Source organism: Chinchilla lanigera, unplaced genomic scaffold, assembly GCF_000276665.1.
Source record: "Chinchilla lanigera isolate Chin_1 unplaced genomic scaffold, ChiLan1.0 scaffold00039, whole genome shotgun sequence".
Classification (NCBI taxonomy): domain Eukaryota; kingdom Metazoa; phylum Chordata; class Mammalia; order Rodentia; family Chinchillidae; genus Chinchilla; species Chinchilla lanigera.
In genome coordinates this window covers 17,087,934-17,106,366 of record NW_004955440.1, presented here as the reverse complement: position 1 = coordinate 17,106,366, position 18,433 = coordinate 17,087,934, and the positions used below count along the sequence as shown (strand labels likewise).

General features: G+C 49.6%; 1 protein-coding gene across 1 annotated transcript in view; it reads left to right on the top strand.

The window, feature by feature from the left end:
- Neb (nebulin) overlaps positions 1 to 18,433 on the top strand; it is a 199,256-nt gene that overhangs the window by 153,192 nt on the left and 27,631 nt on the right. The window contains exons 122-136 of the mRNA XM_013517490.1: positions 179 to 283; positions 1,451 to 1,555; positions 3,771 to 3,875; positions 4,202 to 4,309; positions 7,309 to 7,413; positions 8,402 to 8,506; positions 8,862 to 8,966; positions 9,595 to 9,699; positions 9,786 to 9,896; positions 10,839 to 10,949; positions 11,155 to 11,256; positions 11,356 to 11,460; positions 16,251 to 16,361; positions 16,886 to 16,990; positions 17,507 to 17,611. Coding sequence (XP_013372944.1) covers positions 179 to 283; positions 1,451 to 1,555; positions 3,771 to 3,875; positions 4,202 to 4,309; positions 7,309 to 7,413; positions 8,402 to 8,506; positions 8,862 to 8,966; positions 9,595 to 9,699; positions 9,786 to 9,896; positions 10,839 to 10,949; positions 11,155 to 11,256; positions 11,356 to 11,460; positions 16,251 to 16,361; positions 16,886 to 16,990; positions 17,507 to 17,611 — 1,593 coding nt within the window. The remainder of the gene's footprint in view (positions 1 to 178; positions 284 to 1,450; positions 1,556 to 3,770; positions 3,876 to 4,201; positions 4,310 to 7,308; positions 7,414 to 8,401; positions 8,507 to 8,861; positions 8,967 to 9,594; positions 9,700 to 9,785; positions 9,897 to 10,838; positions 10,950 to 11,154; positions 11,257 to 11,355; positions 11,461 to 16,250; positions 16,362 to 16,885; positions 16,991 to 17,506; positions 17,612 to 18,433) is intronic.

Sequence of the window (18,433 nt, the reverse complement as noted above, 5' to 3'; positions counted from 1 at the left end):
TCCAGCCAGGTCTCCCCTTCACTGCTTTGGAAGATGGAGTAAAAGTTTAGTAGATGACTGTACTTGGCGGTATTAACAAACAAGTGAATCTATGGATTAATTACCATAGTCATATAAGTAGCGTGTCTCATTCTTAAAGTATGATATGCTATTAAGTAATCATGTTCTTTTTGTCTAGTATAAATATAAAGAGGTATTTGAAAGGACGAAGTCAAACTTCAAGTATGTTGCTGACTGTCCAATCAATAGACACTTCAAGTATGCAACTCAGTTGATGAACGAGGTATGTATGAACAAATTCAACTAGGCGTACTCAACTCCTTTAGGAAGTTTACAGTTATTTGATTAAAATCCAGTGTTCTTTTAAAGTAGATATCTGGAAAGACGTATAATGTCACCAATGAGAGTGTCTGTCAAAAACCATGAAGGAAGCAGCAAAGACCCAGAGTTCCAGGTTAATTCAAAGTCCCAGGGCGACAGTGGTCAGGAGAGCCACGCGAGGGGCAGCGCTGTAACTCTCGCGTTCAGACATGTTGCCATGGTAACGCCCCACGTGTCAGCGCTTGCAGGCGTCCATCCACTCCAAGTTTTTCCTTCGTGTTCTGCCCAGTGTCCCTGTAACCATCCTCGCAATAACTTAATTCAGGATCGATGAAATAAGCAAGATAGGAATTTACTCGTGGTTTCATAATATTTAGATGGTTTTTCATAAAATTATATTTAACTTCCTCTTTTTGCACTTACATGGAATTCTGAGTTTAAAAATAATGTTCGAAAATTAGTAAAATATATCTCACATTGATAATGTAGCCGATGATATACATGTATATTTAAGTGTATGACATTTTATTGTTTCTTTCTATTTTATTTTAAATCTTGACTTAGTTCATCTCCGGTAGATTTCCAAGCTGGACGCTTCAAAAGAATTGCTGATGATAGCTTCCTGGGAAGGCAGTCTTGATATATTTTGTTTCTGTTTTTTTATTTAGCAAAGGATTTCCAGGTCTTTTTTTCATTAAATAATTTAACTAGTGTCCGGATATGTTAGGAGACTACCAGTTTTTCCATGAGGGTTTTAGCAGAAGTTCTGGCACTGGTATTCTCACATCCCTAGAGGGTAGCCCGTAGCTTATTAGTACCTTACTTTAAATACCATGTAAGGTGCCGTGAAACCTAAGGTCGCTAATGGCATCACGAGAAGACAGTGAATGCGCAGGCAGGGGGCACTCCGCCTCAGCTGCATAAATCGATCTGCCCCAGGCTCCAGCCCTCTGCGAGTGAGCTTCCTTCACTAGACTGTCTTTGCCTCCCTGCTTTTACTTTCCTGCTTTAAAGGGAACCTACTTTTAGAAATGACATATCTCTGGCTTTCTGGAATATTTAACCTGAGACATTTCTGTGTAGTCCTGAAGTTTTACTCTTGCTATAATTTGCTGTGATGTTTGAGCAGAAAAAGTACAGAGCTGATTATGAGCAGCGGAAAGATAAATACCAGCTGGTAGTGGATGAGCCTAGACATCTGCTGGCTAAGACGGCAGGCGACCAGCTCAGCCAGGTACTGTGATGGGGCCGGCCGGCCGGCCCACGCAGGACTGTGCTCCGGTTTCCATGAGGTGTCGTCCCGTCTGCTGCAAGGATGTCATAGGTTCTGCCTATGATATTGGACCGTGCTGTCTCAGAGTGTCTGTCCAGCCACCCAAAGAGCCGTGAGCTGTTTGAGTGAGCCAGTCCGCGCTGTGTCCTCACTTGTGCAGTGGTGAAGATGAAAGAAAAGCCGGGTCCTCGCAGAACTTACAGAACTTGTCTGTTTCAAAAAAAAAGAACTTGTTTGTAAACTGCAATGATAAACTGTCATTGAGTTAAAAAAAAAAAAAAAAAACAATGGAAGGAGAAAAAGATAGAACTCCCCACTATAATTCTCTGTTCCAATAATGCCTTCTCTGTACGGCAAGCCCGCTTGTTACTTATGCGAGACAAGCTATATCTGTCCCTTGGCGAGGACCGCTGACAGGCAGCTGCAGACATGCAGTCACCGTGCCTGGCGTTTCACGCGCTCGCTGTCTTCATCCACGTAGCCCTGTGAGCGCACCACGCGCGGCTGCTGCGTCTCCTCGCGCAGAGGTGACTGGGGTGGAGGGCCATGTTCCCTTGTCTTCATGAGTCTCTTTTGTGCTTCACTGCTCTTTGCATGAACAGAGAAAGTATAAATCTAGTGCCAAGATGCTTCTGAAACAAGGATGTAATGAAATTCTGCGTCCAGACATGCTGATGGCTCTCTACAACACATACATGTGGAGCCAGGTATGTCTGGAACGGTGTGAAGAAGGCCACTTAGCCCTCGGGTGCGTCCCCTCCATGCTTCCACTGGCCCCCGCCCTGCTCCTGCCCACGCCAGATTCACATGACAGAGCTGCGTAAACATCCACTGCTCATTACTGAGGTCTGAGACCTGCAACCACCATTTATACAGCTGACCCTGTGGGAGCGCCTAGCAAGATCGGCTGGGACGCTCCAAAGGTTACTTCCAAGCTGCTATAACATCAGTTTACATTTCTCATTATTTGCCTCAAAGAAATAGATTCCTTAGAGACTGAGGCTTCTTAGTAGATCCAATAGCACTTAAAAGTCGGAATAATGTTTTCACCTAATTTTCCCGTTGTCCAGTCACCACTGCAAATGTACCATTTGGGAGAAGCGAGGGCAGCCGTATGGCTTTTTGAATATTGCACATATTCACGGTGCCTTCTGAGGCTGATACTGGACTGCTAGGTGACTTCAAGAATATCCGTTTTCCCACACACCTGTTAACCATGCCACTGGTAACACCGTCTTCCCCGAGGCCAACTGAAATGCACACTACTATATTTCCATCAGAGGCTGACAGGCACATAGCAGTGACAACGGGGCTAATTATTAATTATCAGACACAATTTTAATAAAATGACATCTTCCCAAACAAAAAGTGGGTTTGTTTTTTTTTTTTGAGACAGGATCTTGCCATGTAGTTTAGGCTGGTCTTAACCTCACCATGTAGCCTAGGCTGGTCTTGAGCTTGGGAGGATCCTCCTGCCTCAGCCTCCAGGATTACACACATGTGCCACCATGCCTGGCCCCTGAAAAAGTTTTTAATCAGTCTTTTGTATTAGGCGCTTGTTTTACCATTTTGGTTTTCCATCAGACCAATGCATAGAATGAGGGTGAGCTCTTCGTAAACATTCTGTTTGCCTGAACCTTTTCCTTGGCCTTCATATGATCACTAAACACTTGCGCATGAACTTTTGCTGGGCTATCTGTATGTCTTGCTTCACACAGCTTATGTGCATGTAAAAATGGTGATTTGGGAATTACAAAAACAAATGTATTTTTTAATGGTAAATACTTCTCAAACAATATTGACCATACTCACCTTTTATTTTGCACCTGTATTTTATCTTTGATACTGAAAAACATTTTAAGACCACTTACGTGTTATAAGTGAAACAGCACTTAACACGGTCCAGAGAATAAGGCTTTGGCCCTGCCGGGAGGGTCCCTTCCATGAGCCCTTGCTCTGTCTCCTAACCTCTCAGGCCTCAGTTCGCTTCCATGTGTATCAAATGTATTGAAAAATATTATTATTCTCTGTTTACTACACTATCCCTATCAAGTACAAATTTATACCAAACATATCCAGTTAGGATTTAAAATAAAAGCCACCATGACACCGCCTCCCATGCTGGTGTTACATCTGATTTTGGAGAACTGACACCTTCTTCTCTTCTACAATCCAGATCAAGTACAGGGAAAATTATGAAAAATCAAAGGACAAATTCACTTCAGTGGTGGACACTCCGGAACACCTGCGTACAACAAAAGTCAACAAACAAATCAGCGACGTGAGTATGAGAACCCCTGTGCAGGTCCTCAGCCTTGGGGAGCATTTGAAAGTGTGAGGGGCCATTTTAGGGGGCCTCATCTGGGAGATCACAGCCGCTTGAGGGCGGGCATGGGAGGCCGCATGCCCACTCGGCACACAACTAACTCTTCACCCGAATGGGCGGACCGTCCAGTTGAGAAACACCAAGGTCTTGGCGGAGAGCCCGAGAATATGAGTTTATAGAATTCACCTTTCTTCACCTTCACCTTCCTGAAAAAGCTGTGCATTTACATCTTCACACTGTAACACGGGAAATACAGCGTGTGTGCTTTTCTTCTCCGTCAGATCCTTTATAAACTGGAATACAACAAGGCCAAGCCCAGAGGGTACACCACCATCCACGACACGCCCATGCTGCTGCACGTCCGCAAGGTGAAGGACGAAGTCAGCGATGTAAGTCCAGGGGCTGCCTTGGTTTCTCCTCTGTGCCACCGCCTGACCTGCTAGAACAAGTCCAGCTCCGTCACCCGGTCCGCAGTTACCGCCACCCAAAAGCCTAGTGGTTCACATAATAGGTGTTGCTTTGCTTGTGTCTCTGCAAGCTGACTGGGCAAGCGGAGTAGCCCTGTTCCCCATGCCATTGGCAGTCACCTGTGGTTCAGCCGGGCCAGGACATCCCAGATGGCTGCTTCGCGACAGCCAGCCCCAGTGTATGAGAACCACACTGAGGCGTTATTAAACTGAAGACAGATGCAGACGGACCCAGGGTTCCACAGAGTATTAGGGGGACTGACAGAAGCACAGTCCTAGAAAGCAGCAATACCAAGTGGATCCCTGCAATCTGGGCCAGAAGGAAGGGGATATATATTGGTCAGGACAAAAGGCACTTCATCCAAGCTAGAAAGTACCTGGTTTCTCTTAAGCCAGTATCACAGTGTCAGGTACATTCGTGGTACCAGGGTCTGACTGTGAAGCTACACATAGCACCCTAATTGTTTTGTCTATTTACGTACTGGAAACTCTGCAGGAAAAATTGATCAGAGTTATTCTGGGATAATCACGGGCGTTATGGCTCAAGATGGCTACAGTCTTGTCAAGCGGAATGTGTACAGTGCCGCACCACGCGGCTGGGGGTTGATGAGGGCTGTGGGCTGGGAGCGTGGCTCCTGTGACGGGGAAACCCTCCCATGTGACCCCAGCACAGAGCTTGAACATCTCACAGGACAGGGCTGGGTTCCAAGAGGTAGAAGTGAGAGGCTTCCGTATCAGTTCAGGGCTACTCCTGGAACTGGAATAGCACTATTTTTTCCAACTTTTACACACTTAGGTTCAACAGGTGTATTACCTTTCTAGCACTACAACAAATATCAGAGAGAGGTTGAGCTGTATAAAGAAAGGGTCTATTTTGGCTCACAGCTTAGGAGATTTTAGTCCATGAGCAGTGGGGCCCTGTTACCTTGGGCTCCTGGTGAGATACCACACCACAGCTAAAGAGCACGATAGAACAAAACCGCTCACCTTGTGCCCAGGACGCAAAAGAGAGGAGGGGGCGGGGTCCCACCGTCCCCTTCAAGGTCACTAGACCACACCTCTTCAAGGCCCCCCACTTCCCAACAGCACTGTGGGCCAGGAACCACGCCTTTTACATGTGTGCATTTGGGGGACCTCCCAGATCCGAGTTATGAAAGAAGTCAAGGGACCCACACGCACTGTGGACGGACAAACGGCAAAGTGACACTGCAGAAGAGTGTGTGAAGTGGGAGAGACTGTTTAGGCCGTTCAAAAACATGCAGTCTCCCACAGATTTATCTTGACTTAAAGAGACAAACTAGCTGTTGCAGTCTAATACTCGGAATCTGAGGAGAAACTGCATTCACACATTTCCAGATACTTGGCTTGCTTCCGTGGTTGAAAACTATCATCCTTTTCATTGATTAAAAAATTAGGGCCAAGGGGCTGGGGATTTAGCTCAGCGGCACAGCGCCTGCCTGGCAAGCGCGACGTCGTGAGTTCAATTCCCGATACCGGAAAAAAAAACAAAAAATAAAAATAAGTTAAAAAATTAAGGCCAGGAAGATAGCTCAGCAGCACAGCAGCTGCTTGGCAAGCTCAAGGCCCTGAGTTTGAGTCCCAGTACCCACAAGAAAAAAAACTTAGTGTTTCAGAGAATTCTATGGTAACCTGAGCTCTGAGGCACCAGAAAGAACAGTACAGGCGACTGTGGAATAGCTCATCCCTACCCCAGAGCCTTGGCTACCGCTGGTGCTCAGGAGCCCTTGATAGGCGGATGAATAGATGCATCCACACTGCTGACCTGGAGTCGTCATGAGAACCAGTTGAACACATTCAGCTCGTTGGATGAAGAAGATATGCATAAGGCATCTGAGGAATGTAAAACACGTTAAAACAAATTTTGGTCCTATAAGCAAGACTATCAGGTGTTATAAACATCTATCATGTAGGTTCCCTATGTGAAACAGTCCATTTTCTAACATTGTAGAGGAAAAATTATTTCTACGTCCATTTTCCCAAACTTTCTCATTGTAAAAGTAGCCAGGTGTGCTGATGAAAGCTATGCATTTCCAGGCCTTCTCCCTAAAGGTACTGATGTGTAGAACTAGGTCCGTAGCATAGCCCAGGAAATTGCTGATTCTTATGATCAGTTTAGCATACCCTACTTTGTCCCACTTAGCACAGGTTCTCTTCTCTTTAATCACATTAAAACCTAGAATCCTTACCCCAAAATTCATGAGAAAGCCCGAACTGGAAGTCAGGACCATGAAATTTAAGAGAAGCGAAAGTGAGGGGACATAGAAGTCCTCAGAGGACAGGAAAGCGCCCTCCCCTCCCCGCCCCCGACCTCCACGCCGCACCTGCTGCACTCACTCTAGCACGAACAGCAGCCACCCGCCCGCTCCCTCACTCATTCGTTCAGCCAGACTGGCTTCTAGGTGCAGATGCTAGGAGTGCGAGGATGAAGGAGGCAAAACCTTTGCTCGTGGGTTCCGCGTAAGAGAATAGACGATGAGTAATTGCAGCGGGCCGTGTCCACAGCAGGAGATGTGAGAGCAGAGGAGAGGAGGACTGAATCTCACCCTGGTGAGCAGGCAGGGTGTGGCTTCCCTGCTATCAGCAGTTTTCGAGCTGTTCCAGACTCGTGCTTTTCCAACTTGGAAAAGGGGAACTGTGCATGGATAGCTGTGCGGCCGCACTTTTCACACAGCCCTGCGGAGGCAAACCCCGCGGCACGGTGACGGCCACCCTCACAGTGCCCCGGGAGCTGCTGCTAAGGTCTGAGAGAGGAATGCCCGTCCTGCTTAGACACGTTCTTCCTTTGCAGAATTTACAACAGTATCCTACTATAGCAAGCATTGTGTTTTAATTTCTTAGTTTTTAAAGTGCTTAGTAGCTGCTGCGGCAAATGATGATTGTCACTCCGCTTCCTCCCACAGCTGAAATATAAAGAAGTTTACCAAAGAAATAAATCTAACTGCACCATCAAACCGGACGCTGTTCATATCAAAGCAGCCAAGGATGCCTACAAAGTGAACACCAATGTAAGTCCCAGGAGTTTCTCTGCGCTCCTAAAGCTCCCAGCTGTTCATATCAGAAGGGCAGTTAAAGTCCAGTGTGAGTTTTGGAGTCTTAACCACAGCGAAGTCTGGCGGGTCTTCATCCGCTCTGGCAGGGCCTGCGGCCTCCTTCCACTTCTCTTCAGGTGGGTGAGCTCTAGGGCATCCACATCAAGGGTTAGGTCCTAGGAGATGAAAGCAAACCGTGCCTTTGGTCCTCACAAAGGTGCACGCTGAGTAAATAGCAAGGTGGCCTCCCCTCGTGGCCCGGCTGGGACACCCCGTTGGCCTTTTCGGTGGATGGCTGTGGAGCAGGACATTTCATTCCACAGGCTGCACTGTGGGAAGTGTCTCAGCATCTGTCACTTCCTCCCCCTGGGCTCCCTGCTGCCTAAACTCTAGAGTCCGCTTCCTTCTGAAGCAGAAAAGCTCTGAGCGGCTGGGTCTCCACGGGGGCGGGCCCAGACCTTCCTCCTGCTCGGCTGCTCCTGCCCCGCCTGCTCTCTCTGGGTGGAGCGTCGTAAAGCCTCTACCACAGAAACCGTTCCATGCATGTAGACAGCTGACTGACTTTTTAAAAAATACGTAAGTGGTCAGTACAGTGAAACCATTGCAGTACAGCTGACGCTCACGCTGGTCAGAGAGAACACACTGACGGCGGCCGGCAAACGGAGGCGCCTGCAGGAGCTGGCGGACAGCTCGCAGGCGTCCTGAGACTGGACCGCTGGGCACGGAGGGGTGCGGGTGTGGGAGAAAGCCGCTGTGGTGAAGGGTACCCCATGGAATGCGGGTGTGGGCGTTCTCTGTCATCAGACGACCTCTGGCCGGTTATCTGAATACATGGCACAGACTTTAACTAGCGACCTCTGTTACGCAAGAATTACGATGTGCGGTGTTAAAGATGCAAGAGTCCCTCATGGCCTTGTGTGTCTGTGAATTCCGCCTGACTCGTTTTCTATCATTCTGAAAACAGCTGGACTACAAGAGGCAATACGAATCCAGCAAAGCCTACTGGAAGTGGACCCCTGACCGGCCGGACTTCCTCCAGGCTGCGAAGGCGTCCCTGCAGCAGAGCGACGTAAGAGGGGAGATGCAGACACAGCGGCCCCTCCTAGCGCTGCTGTGGTCGGGGGCAGAGGGGGCAGAGGGGAGCGAGCCTGGCCGCCAAGCCCACCGTCCTGCCGCTGCACCCAGACATGGGGCTCCATCGTGACTGCGGCTGGTGACACCCTGGGGAAGGGCAGGGTGGGAAAGCTTGGTCCTGGGTCCTAGGAGGGAAAAGAGAGCCCAGCCTGCTGTGAGAGCCAAAGCTGTCCCTTCATGGGAGGACATGGCCTCACCATCCCCCCAGGAGGACTCCCTTACGTCATTCAAATGACCCGCTTCCTCCTGGGCCTGGGACCCACTCTGTTGTCGCTTCTCTTCCTGCACAGTTTGAATACAAGTTGGACCGGGAGTTCCTCAGGGGCTGCAAGCTCTCCGTCACTGACGACAAGGACATGGTGCTGGCCCTCAGGAACTCCGTGATAGAAAGCGACGTGAGTATCCGGTGTCTTCCACTGGGCGCAACTGCCTCGGGCCCATCCTCTGTGGCACAGTCCCAGGGCCACCCAGGAGAGGAAAAAGAAGGGCAGAGCTGTGGGAGCTGAGGTGTGGTCCTGAAACGTGGCCCTGCTCTCTGTGGACACCAGTCATGTGGCCGCGCCCGGCGGCAGCCGCGCAGAGGCTGTGAACCCAGGTGGCACCTCCGTCTGTGCAGCGCCACCAGCACTCACGGGGCGCAGACGGGGAACCCGAGAGCCCGCTGCGTTCCGTGTAATGTTCTTCTCTTCTGCGGCACCACATGCTTCCCCTGCTGCAGTTCTCTCACCTGTAAAGAAAAAGTAACGCCTCCCGGGCTGACAGGAAGGCCAAGTGACGCATGTGAACATGCTTTGAATGAATGTCTATCTATACAGAGAACCACTGGGTGACACATCTTGATTGTTATTAAAACCTCACCTCGCAAGTGATAAGCAACAACCTCTTGTGGGTATTTCTCGGGATTTCTAAGCATCAGGATCTTTCAATGAGTTGTATAATCTCAGTTTGTCAACAGTGCTATTTGGCCAGCTGTAATCTAGCGATCTGGGGGCTTAGTAAAAACTGTGCTCCCACCCCACACAGCTGAAATACAAGGAGAAACACGTCAAGGAAAGAGGAACCTGCCACGCCGTGCCTGACACTCCTCAGGTCCTCCTAGCGAAGACTGTCAGCGACCTGGTGTCCGAGGTAACCCTCCAGCAACCATACTTGCAGCCTGGCTAGGTGCAGGCCCCAGGCAGACACTGTAGTAATCTCCCCGTGGATTCCCACAGAACAAGTACAAGCGCCACGTCAAGAAGCACCTGGCCCAGGGCTCGTACACGACGCTGCCGGAGACCCGGGATACGGTTCATGTCAAGAAAGTGACCAAGCACGTCAGCGATGTAAGTGGCCAGCCACAGCGCTCTGGCAGCAGCACAGGGCTTCACCTGAGAGTCTGGGGGAGCCGGGCACTGCTCTTTGGTTACATAGCTTTACACAGCTTCACTCTGACCTTCAACATTCACACGCGAACCCTAAACTCTGGCTTAACATATTCGGTGCTTATTTTTCTAGTTACGGTAATTACGCCAGGGGAGGGTTCTGCATGGTCACGTTATCTAAAAATACAAGCCGCCGTTAGTCGTGCTGATGACTGGAGGGGGCGGGGCTCATTAAGGGTGTCCTGTGGTTGGACCTCTGTACTGTTTTATTTTTTAATTCCAATTCTGTTTACACTCCTGTGGAGCCAGGGCACACACAGAGCACGGCCCGGTGCTCCTCGTCCCTTCCCTCCCTTCCCCTCTATCTCTTGACGCCCTTCTCCTCTGAGAAAGCTCCGTCGCCACACTCCCTATTACCTTTCATTTTGCTCTTCATCTATGCCGTGGGCTTCTCACGTAAGAGAAACCGCGGGTATTTAAGCTGTGTGTCTGACGAGCTTCTCTTACCGCTGTGACCTCAGGGAGAGCCGCACGGCTTTAGAGGGTGAGGTCCCCTTTTTGCGCTCCTGCCATCCTTTCCCACGCTAACGTTACTAGCAGTATTGTGGCAATCCTGTGTTATCCTTATGTGTCACACATGGCCTCATAAATTTTTAACAGGTAGAATGGTGAGTAGAGTTTATGTGCTCGTCCTCGGTTCTCCAAAGGTCGCTGGATGGCCCTGGGACTGTGTTTCAGGACAGAAACACGGAGAAGAAGCGAACCGTGGGCCGGAGGTCCAAGTACCGCAGTGCGGCCACGCTAGGGGAGCCCGGGCTTTCCTGGCGGTCTCAGGGCTCTTCAAGTAAGTCACTGCTGCTCCCAGCTTCCTTCACTCACGTGAATACTTCTGACTCTCTTTAGACAAATTACAAGAAGAAATTTGTCAAGGAGAAAGGGAAGTCCAACTACTCCATCATGCAGGAGCCTCCGGAGGTGAAGCACGCCATGGAGGTGGCCAAGAAGCAGAGTGACGTATGTCCCCCCGGCGCTCCCAGCCCCGTTGGTGCAGCGGGTCCCAAACGGGCGCCCGCCCCCCTTCCAAAGCGCGCTGGCCCTCAGCTCTGCGGGGCGGCGGGGCGGGGATTTGCTTTGAGTGGAAAGGTTGTTTGATGCCCACTGAGGACCTTGGGAAGACAGTGTATCTCAAGAGAGTAAGCATTTTCTTCCCCGCGTAAAGGTCGCTTACAAAAAAGATGCCAAAGAGAACCTGCACTATACCACGGTGGCCGACCGGCCGGACATCAGGAAGGCCACGCAGGCAGCCAAGCAGGCCAGCGAGGTACGGGCGGGGGCTTCAGGTCCCGGGCGGTCTCGCCAACAGGAGGAGGAGGTGCCTATTGCCCAGAGTGCATCACCGGCTTGGGTTTCTTTGATCCAGGTGGAGTACCGAGCCAAGCACCGCAAGGAAGGCAGCCACGGCCTGAGCATGCTCGGCCGGCCGGACATTGAGATGGCCAAGAAGGCGGCCAGGCTGAGCAGCCAGGTACCGCGGGCCGCACGCGGCGCTCCGGGTGGGGAGGCGGGGACAGCCGCGGGAAGAAGGGACTCCCAGAGTGCGGTGCGAATCGCAAGCGGAGACGCGCTGGTTTCGGAGTGCAGTGCGGAGCTGGGGAAAGCACCGTGTCCGGCGCCGTGCTTCCCTCTAACCGCGCTAGGCCTGTCCTATTCCTACTCTGCCACTTACGGGTATGCACCTGAGCGTCTGCGTGCTCAGCATCGCCGAGTGCCGAAGGGTGCCTCGCTCCAGACGGTCAGACTCACGCCGCGAGGGCCTGACGCACACCCGAGTCACCTCCGAGGCCCGTTAACACACAAAGGTCATGCAGTTCCAGCTTCTCAAACCCAACCACGCCAAGCTTTTTCTTTTTGTGGGCGGGTAGGTAGTGGTAGTGCTGGGTAACCCAGGGCTTTGTGGGTGCTAGGGCAAGTACTCTACCACTGAACTACATCACCAGCCATTCTTAGTTTACTTTGAGACATAGTCTCACTGTGTGGCCTAGACTGACCTCAAACTTGCAATCCTCTCGCCTCAGCCTCCTGAATAGGATTACAGGCGTGGGTCACCATGCCTGGAAGGAACCTCTGTTCTTTCATTCAACATTCATATAGCGAATGCCTGGGCTAGGCACTACACGTTCAGAGTGCACATCTCTGGATAACTAATTACAGTCTGCTGTGACGAGCGTTTGATCAGGAGTGCTCAGAGAGTGCTTCCTTCCCGCAGATTTCAGATGACTGAGTGGAAGCTGGACACAGAAATCTGCTGTCCAAAACTGACTGCCACGTTACCTAAGTTCCCTCGATCGACCAGTTATCTAGCCTCAAGTTGGGACAGGTTTTCAGACTTTACTCAGAGACTCCTACTACTAGCTCTTGCAGGCAGCATATTTTGTTCTGTAGGATGTGAGCTCAAGAGTATCATCTTTCTCCTCCAATTTGGAGATCTTCCCTTCATCTTCTTCATTGTCCGTTCTCTTCAAGTATCTTAGTAAATGGCTTTGGGTTGCGTACTTCTGGTTGTTGTATGGACTGACTTTCAGCAATACCAAAGATTTGTTTTACAGTTTTTGTATTTGAAATTTGTGTGCAGTATTTTTATTATAAGTTAATGCAATCATATAACCATTTGAGACCAAAAACAAAAAATAACAAAACAATAACAAAAAATAGTGGAATCTAAGAGTAAATCAAATGTTCCAAGAACTTATATAAAAATTTTAAAAAATATTTTCAGTTTCTAAGGTCATATCAAGTTTAAAAAATGACTTTAATGTGGAAATTTTGGAAAACTTCACTGTTTTTAAAAATCAAGAGGCTCATATTTCTAATCTAAGTGAATCCTCTGTTATGAAGAGTAGGACGCAGCAGGATCTTTTTATGAGCTCGTCTCCCTGGGCTCGTCTCCTGTGAAAGGCTTGCCTCAGGTTTGACAGCTTCATGGTGTGGCCTGCTGCCCCCGGGGGGCCTCAGCCCTGTGTGGGCTCTGCCCGTGCTGACGTGGCTGTCTCGCTTCATGCCCTGGGCAGAATACTCCTTAGGCCAAAGGAGAAGGCGTGGCACAGAACCGCATCTTGTGAATGCACTCCTCAGCCAATGTTCCTGTCTTTCTCTTTCTCTCATCTACTTTCTTGGCTTTGCCTGATTCAGTTGCACCTTTTTCTGTTGATTTTACGTGGAAACGCGTAGAATGCTGTGGAAATGTGTAGAAGGAGATACTGTTATACGCACCTCTTTTTGCCATGTGAAATTTTCTCTCAGGTGTGTACTTGGAATAAGAAGGGAGATGAGGTGTGGAAAGATAGACTCTGTACACTTCGGATTGCTGACACTTGATCAAATTAAATGATGAAACACAAACTGAGAATCTCATCTCCAACTGCTGTAATAAATATTTGCAAGGGAAACAATTTAATTCAGGACACATAATTTATAGGGTTATTTCATAATATTCACCCAGAGTCAAATGCAAAAGAGTGCAGATCTGTCCACACACTAGAGACCCAAAGAATCCAGCTGAGGGCCTGGATCCCACAGGATGTCCTGCACAAGTCCAGCTGAAGATCTAGATCCCATGACAGTGCGCCCCACAAGTCCAGTTGGAGGCCAAGAGCTCACAACAATGTTTCATGCAAGTCTGTTTCAGGGATCTGCACTGGGAAGGCCCAGAGGTCAGTGGTGGAAGCTAGAAAGTCTGTGCCAGTGGGATGAAGGATCTGTGCCAGCAGGCTGAGGGATCTGCACTGGAGCCAGGAAGCAATGCTTAAAGTAAGGACCCGAGCTCCCTCGAAAAGTACCACAGCCATCTCAGTGACAACGAGGTCTGAGCTCCTCCAATGAGTTCATATCAGGAAAGCCAGTGCGACAAGCTTCTCCAGGAGAATGAACAGCCACCCTCTTCCCCTCCGGTTCTCTTTTTATGCTGCTGGCAACAATCCTCAGGTCGGCCCTGAGGTCCCCACACCCAGCACCACGCTGGTTTAATTCAGCTGCGTATTACAAGTTGACCACCAGGTGTCAATCCACCATACCAACCGTACGAAGAAAACCTCTGTTTCTTCCGAAGTTATTTACCATCGCTGGAATTTCAGACACTTAAGTCTGTTAATTGCTGCAGTCTCTCAGTGTAGACGTACTGTGAATCAACAGGATAAACCACACTTTTGACTCAGCTTTTACACTCTGTTTTACAGTCTTCACAGTAAGAACTGTTAGTCTATGTATCAGTATATAAGTATATTCTCTGAAGAACTCCCAACAATTAGATGTTAGACTGCTTCCAAAAGCTTTGGAAAGATATTTAATTCGCAACCACCCCCTACAATATACCCATACAGGCCCCATGTCTGCGCCAGATGGGATGGCGGATACTGCCCTGGCCCTTGCTAGGCCTGGCATCGCAGTCACTTCACAGGCTTCCGTGGGTTACAGGAGAAAGGGTCCCGTGCACCCTGGCCACTTGGCCCAGCACCATTCTACGCTTCCTGCCGTCCTGGACCCTTCAAGAGGCGGTAGTCCTTGAGGAGGCCCAGGCGCGAAGGGAGGCCCCAAGTGCCGGCTCAGGTTCACGTTAGCAGCTGTGTGAGGCTGTGTTTGCACCGTCTTCTTGTGGAGGCATCGACCTTTTCGTAAGTTGGAAATTTAACTTGAAGTTAAAGAAACTGCAGGGAAACACATGGAATTGCTGCTCCTCAGAATAAATATATCTTCAGACCTGAGTTGGCCTCTACGGGATGGAAGAGGGCTTCCGGTGTACTCCTAGAAGCACATTTTGTTCTCCCCGGGGATGGGCCTCTGCCCCGCCCCCCACGCACGCGGGTCTGACTGCACGTGTGGTGACTTCCTCGTGGGCGCTGCACGCTTTCGGGGGGCAGCCCCTCTTCCGGGGTTCTGTATGTGGACGGAGGAGTTGCGTTCTGGTCCAGACGCCGGGCCCCGCCTCCGACTTCCCCGGCTCCCGGTCTGCCTGCCTCGAGAGCGAAGGTCTTTCAGGGCAGAGCTGCTGCGGCACAGCTCACACCGCGTCCCGCGGCAGCACAGCTCCCCGGTCCGCCTCTGTGTGTCGTCTCAGCTGCCCCCCTAACCTCCGCGCGTGCCGGGCTGGTCCCTCATTCCCACTCCGGACGGATGCAAAGCAAAGGGATCTCAGCGCTGCCACCGCCCCCAGGCAGCAGGTTTCCCTGGTCTCTCTGTGTCCCTCCTGCTGCGTATGCCAAATGTGGGGCGGGGAGCACCTTCAGATGCCCACGGCGGAGTGTCCCAGCTCGGTCCTGCCAAGCTGACCTTGGATGAGGGAAGCTTTCATCTTACCAGTAACCACACCTCGAGGCTTCCCTGAGAGTTCAGTATTGCCTGTTAGCTAGCTAACCTGTACAAACAGCTCCTTTCTATTCTCCCTAGAGTGAATAACAAGTGGGATTCTACTTCTGCTTCTGGATTTAATCCTCCAATATTATTGACAAAGGAATCGGTCTGTTTTTTTGTTTTGTTTTGGTTTTGGTTTTTGAGACAGGGTCTCACTATGCAGTTCAGGCTGGCCTTGAGCTCACTTCGTAGCCCAGGCTGGTCTCAAACGCACAAGGTTCCTCCTGCCTCAGCCTCCCGGGTGCTGGGATTACAGGCGTGCGCCACCACACCTGGCAGTGTTTTTCTTTAAAGAAAAGTTTCTGTCTCTTAGTTGTTCAGTTTACTTCTCCTACAAGTCATTTTCTTTGACATTTTACTTGGGCATAATGACTGTCTCTTCCTTGCATGCAGCCAAAACATTTTTTTTGAGCAACTATTAGTGCCACACATTATGTTTATTTTTAAATTGAGTTTGCAGTCAAAGTACTATTCTCAAATAAGAATAAATTCCCCTAAGGTACGAGGGTCTTATTTCTCAACCCTCCCGATCACTTGCAGCCCCTTTTCCGGTTCCGCACAGTAGGCTGGCATTGCTTTGGGTTTCGTGCGTTAGTGCGAAATGCTTCAACTGCACCAGATTGTGTCTCTGAGTTCAGCCGATGCCTTTTCCCCTTTTTATTGTGCATTAAAAGGAGATGGCTTTCACTCCCCAGATAATATAAAGACGGGCTGGATTCCCAATGCTCCAGCGTAATTATCCGCTATAACAGTGCCCCTTTCACTCTGAAAAATGTCCTAGTGTGGGCAACAGACGACCCAATCTCTTCTGTATAACACATGCATATTCCTTGGCATTTACATTCCCGCCCTTCCACAGTTCCTAGATCGGCTGACTTTCAGGAATAATGTGGGTGTTTGATTTTCTGTTAGATTAAATACCGAGAAAATTTTGACAAAGAGAAGGGCAAGACACCGAAATACAACCCGAAAGACAGCCAGCTCTATAAGACCATGAAAGACGCGAGTAATCTTGCGAGTGAGGTACGTTTTCTGAAACTGCGATAAAACAGTATAACATGTATTTGTCACGTAGCCGTGTTGAAGGGTGTAACCCAACAGCATTAATTACACTCATGTTGTTCAGCTATCACCGCTCTCCGCAAAGCGGTTCACCGTCCCGACCAAAATCTCCGTAACTCGGTCCCTTCTCCCCACAGCTCCTGGCAGCCTCTCCTCTCCCTCCTGCCTCTGTGTGTTTACTTTTTACAGATTTTATGTTAGTGGAATCATATAACAGTTCTCCTTCTGTGTTTACCCTATTTTACTTAGTGAAATATTTCCATAGCGTAGCATGTATCGAAACCTCATTCCTTATGTTGTGTCCTTTCATCTGTTGGTGACACTTGGGTTTTTCTTTCCTTTGGCTGCCGGGAACAAGGGGTGACCTTTATAACTATATCTAGCATTTGTTTCAGGAGGAAATACCCCGGGCACACGTTTCGTTAGTGCTGTTCTCTATCTGTTTCTCATTTATGTCGTCTCCTTTTTCCTCCCCCAACACCCAGGTTAAATACAAGGCTGACCTGAAGAAACTTCACAAGCCTGTGACTGACATGAAGGAATCGCTGATAATGAATCACGTGCTCAGCACAAGCCAGCTTGCCAGTTCTGTAAGCTCAGTCGTCTGCTCCAGACGCACCTGGTTTCCCCCGTGCAGCTCAGGTCCTTCCCTGAGCGCCCCTGCACCCCTCCTCTGCGGCCGACGCCCGAGATGCGTCACGGCACTGCTCCATTTGGGTGCGCTAGCCCAGCGACGCCACTAACCCACCCGCTCTCCACCGACTGTGACGCCTCTCAGCACAAATGCTTCTATTTTTGAAATATTTGAACTTTCCCCCCAATTAACCACCCCTTTTCCTCCTTCCATGGACATCTGAAAGAGCTTCTTTCACTGTTAACTTTTAACACCTCCTTTGAAGAAGCCCTACAGCTTGAGCGTTTTTATCTGGTGTTAACTGGCAATACTAAACCTGGCTCTTCATCGTTTAAATTTCCTTCTGAGTCCTTTATTGAGTGTTTGCTAATTTGAGTTTGGTCTTGGCAATGCTGCTGTGAAACGTCTAACCCAAAGAGGAAAACTAGCAGCCCGAGCGGCCTTTTGACCCACGTGCCTTCCCCGCCCCCAGTACCAGTACAAGAAGAACTACGAGAAGAGCAAAGGCCACTACCACACGATCCCGGATAACCTGGAGCAGCTGCACCTCAAGGAGGCCACAGAGTTACAGAGTATAGTAAGTGGACCGCGGCAGCTCGCCCTCCCACACGCCGTCCCGACAGGGCCAGCACTCCTCACGGGCTCACTCGCGGATGGGAGATGCTTCTCGTAGCGGTACACGTTTGTAGTGTACGAGGAGTGCAGTGATTGTGGGAGCTGGTACTTGTACACAGCACAGCTTAACTCTTCTTTCTGCTTGGTTTTGGTTTTGGTTTTTCACCCCGACCTTTCCTCTCCCTCCTGCTTCTTCCAGCCGCTGGGTCCCTTCCCGTTGGCAGAGGCTCTGTTCTTTAACCATCTTTTCCGTCCCCTTTCCCTCTCCACCCTCCTCAGCCCCGTCTCCCGTTCCCTCATCCACCTGAAAAAGATCTCCCCACCTGCTCTTCGTCTATTTTGTGCACGCGCTCTCACATACACATGCTCTTTATATATCCTTATTGCCATATGTCTTTTAATACTTACTGTTTGAGGACCCTGCGCAGGATACAGGAGTTTGAATTTAGAAACAGCTTGAAATAAATTGTTATAAATGGAAATATTATTTACCTGTAGGGGAGAAATATACACGCAGTATATTCAAGTTCTGACAGGAGGTGAGGCGCACGTTCGGCAGAGACGAAGCCCTCACACAAACTCCCATCTCTTCTTGGGTCTGCATCTCAGGACAGGAAGTACCAACGGACGGCAAGGAGTCCTGGGAGGGTTTTAATAGGAGAGATGACACGGTCAGCCCCACCACTGAAGGGATCTCTACATATTTAAGAAATTGTTAAATGTATCAAATAATTGATGATTTTCGGAGGAAAGAATTTGTCATCACATGACCTCTGTCTCACAA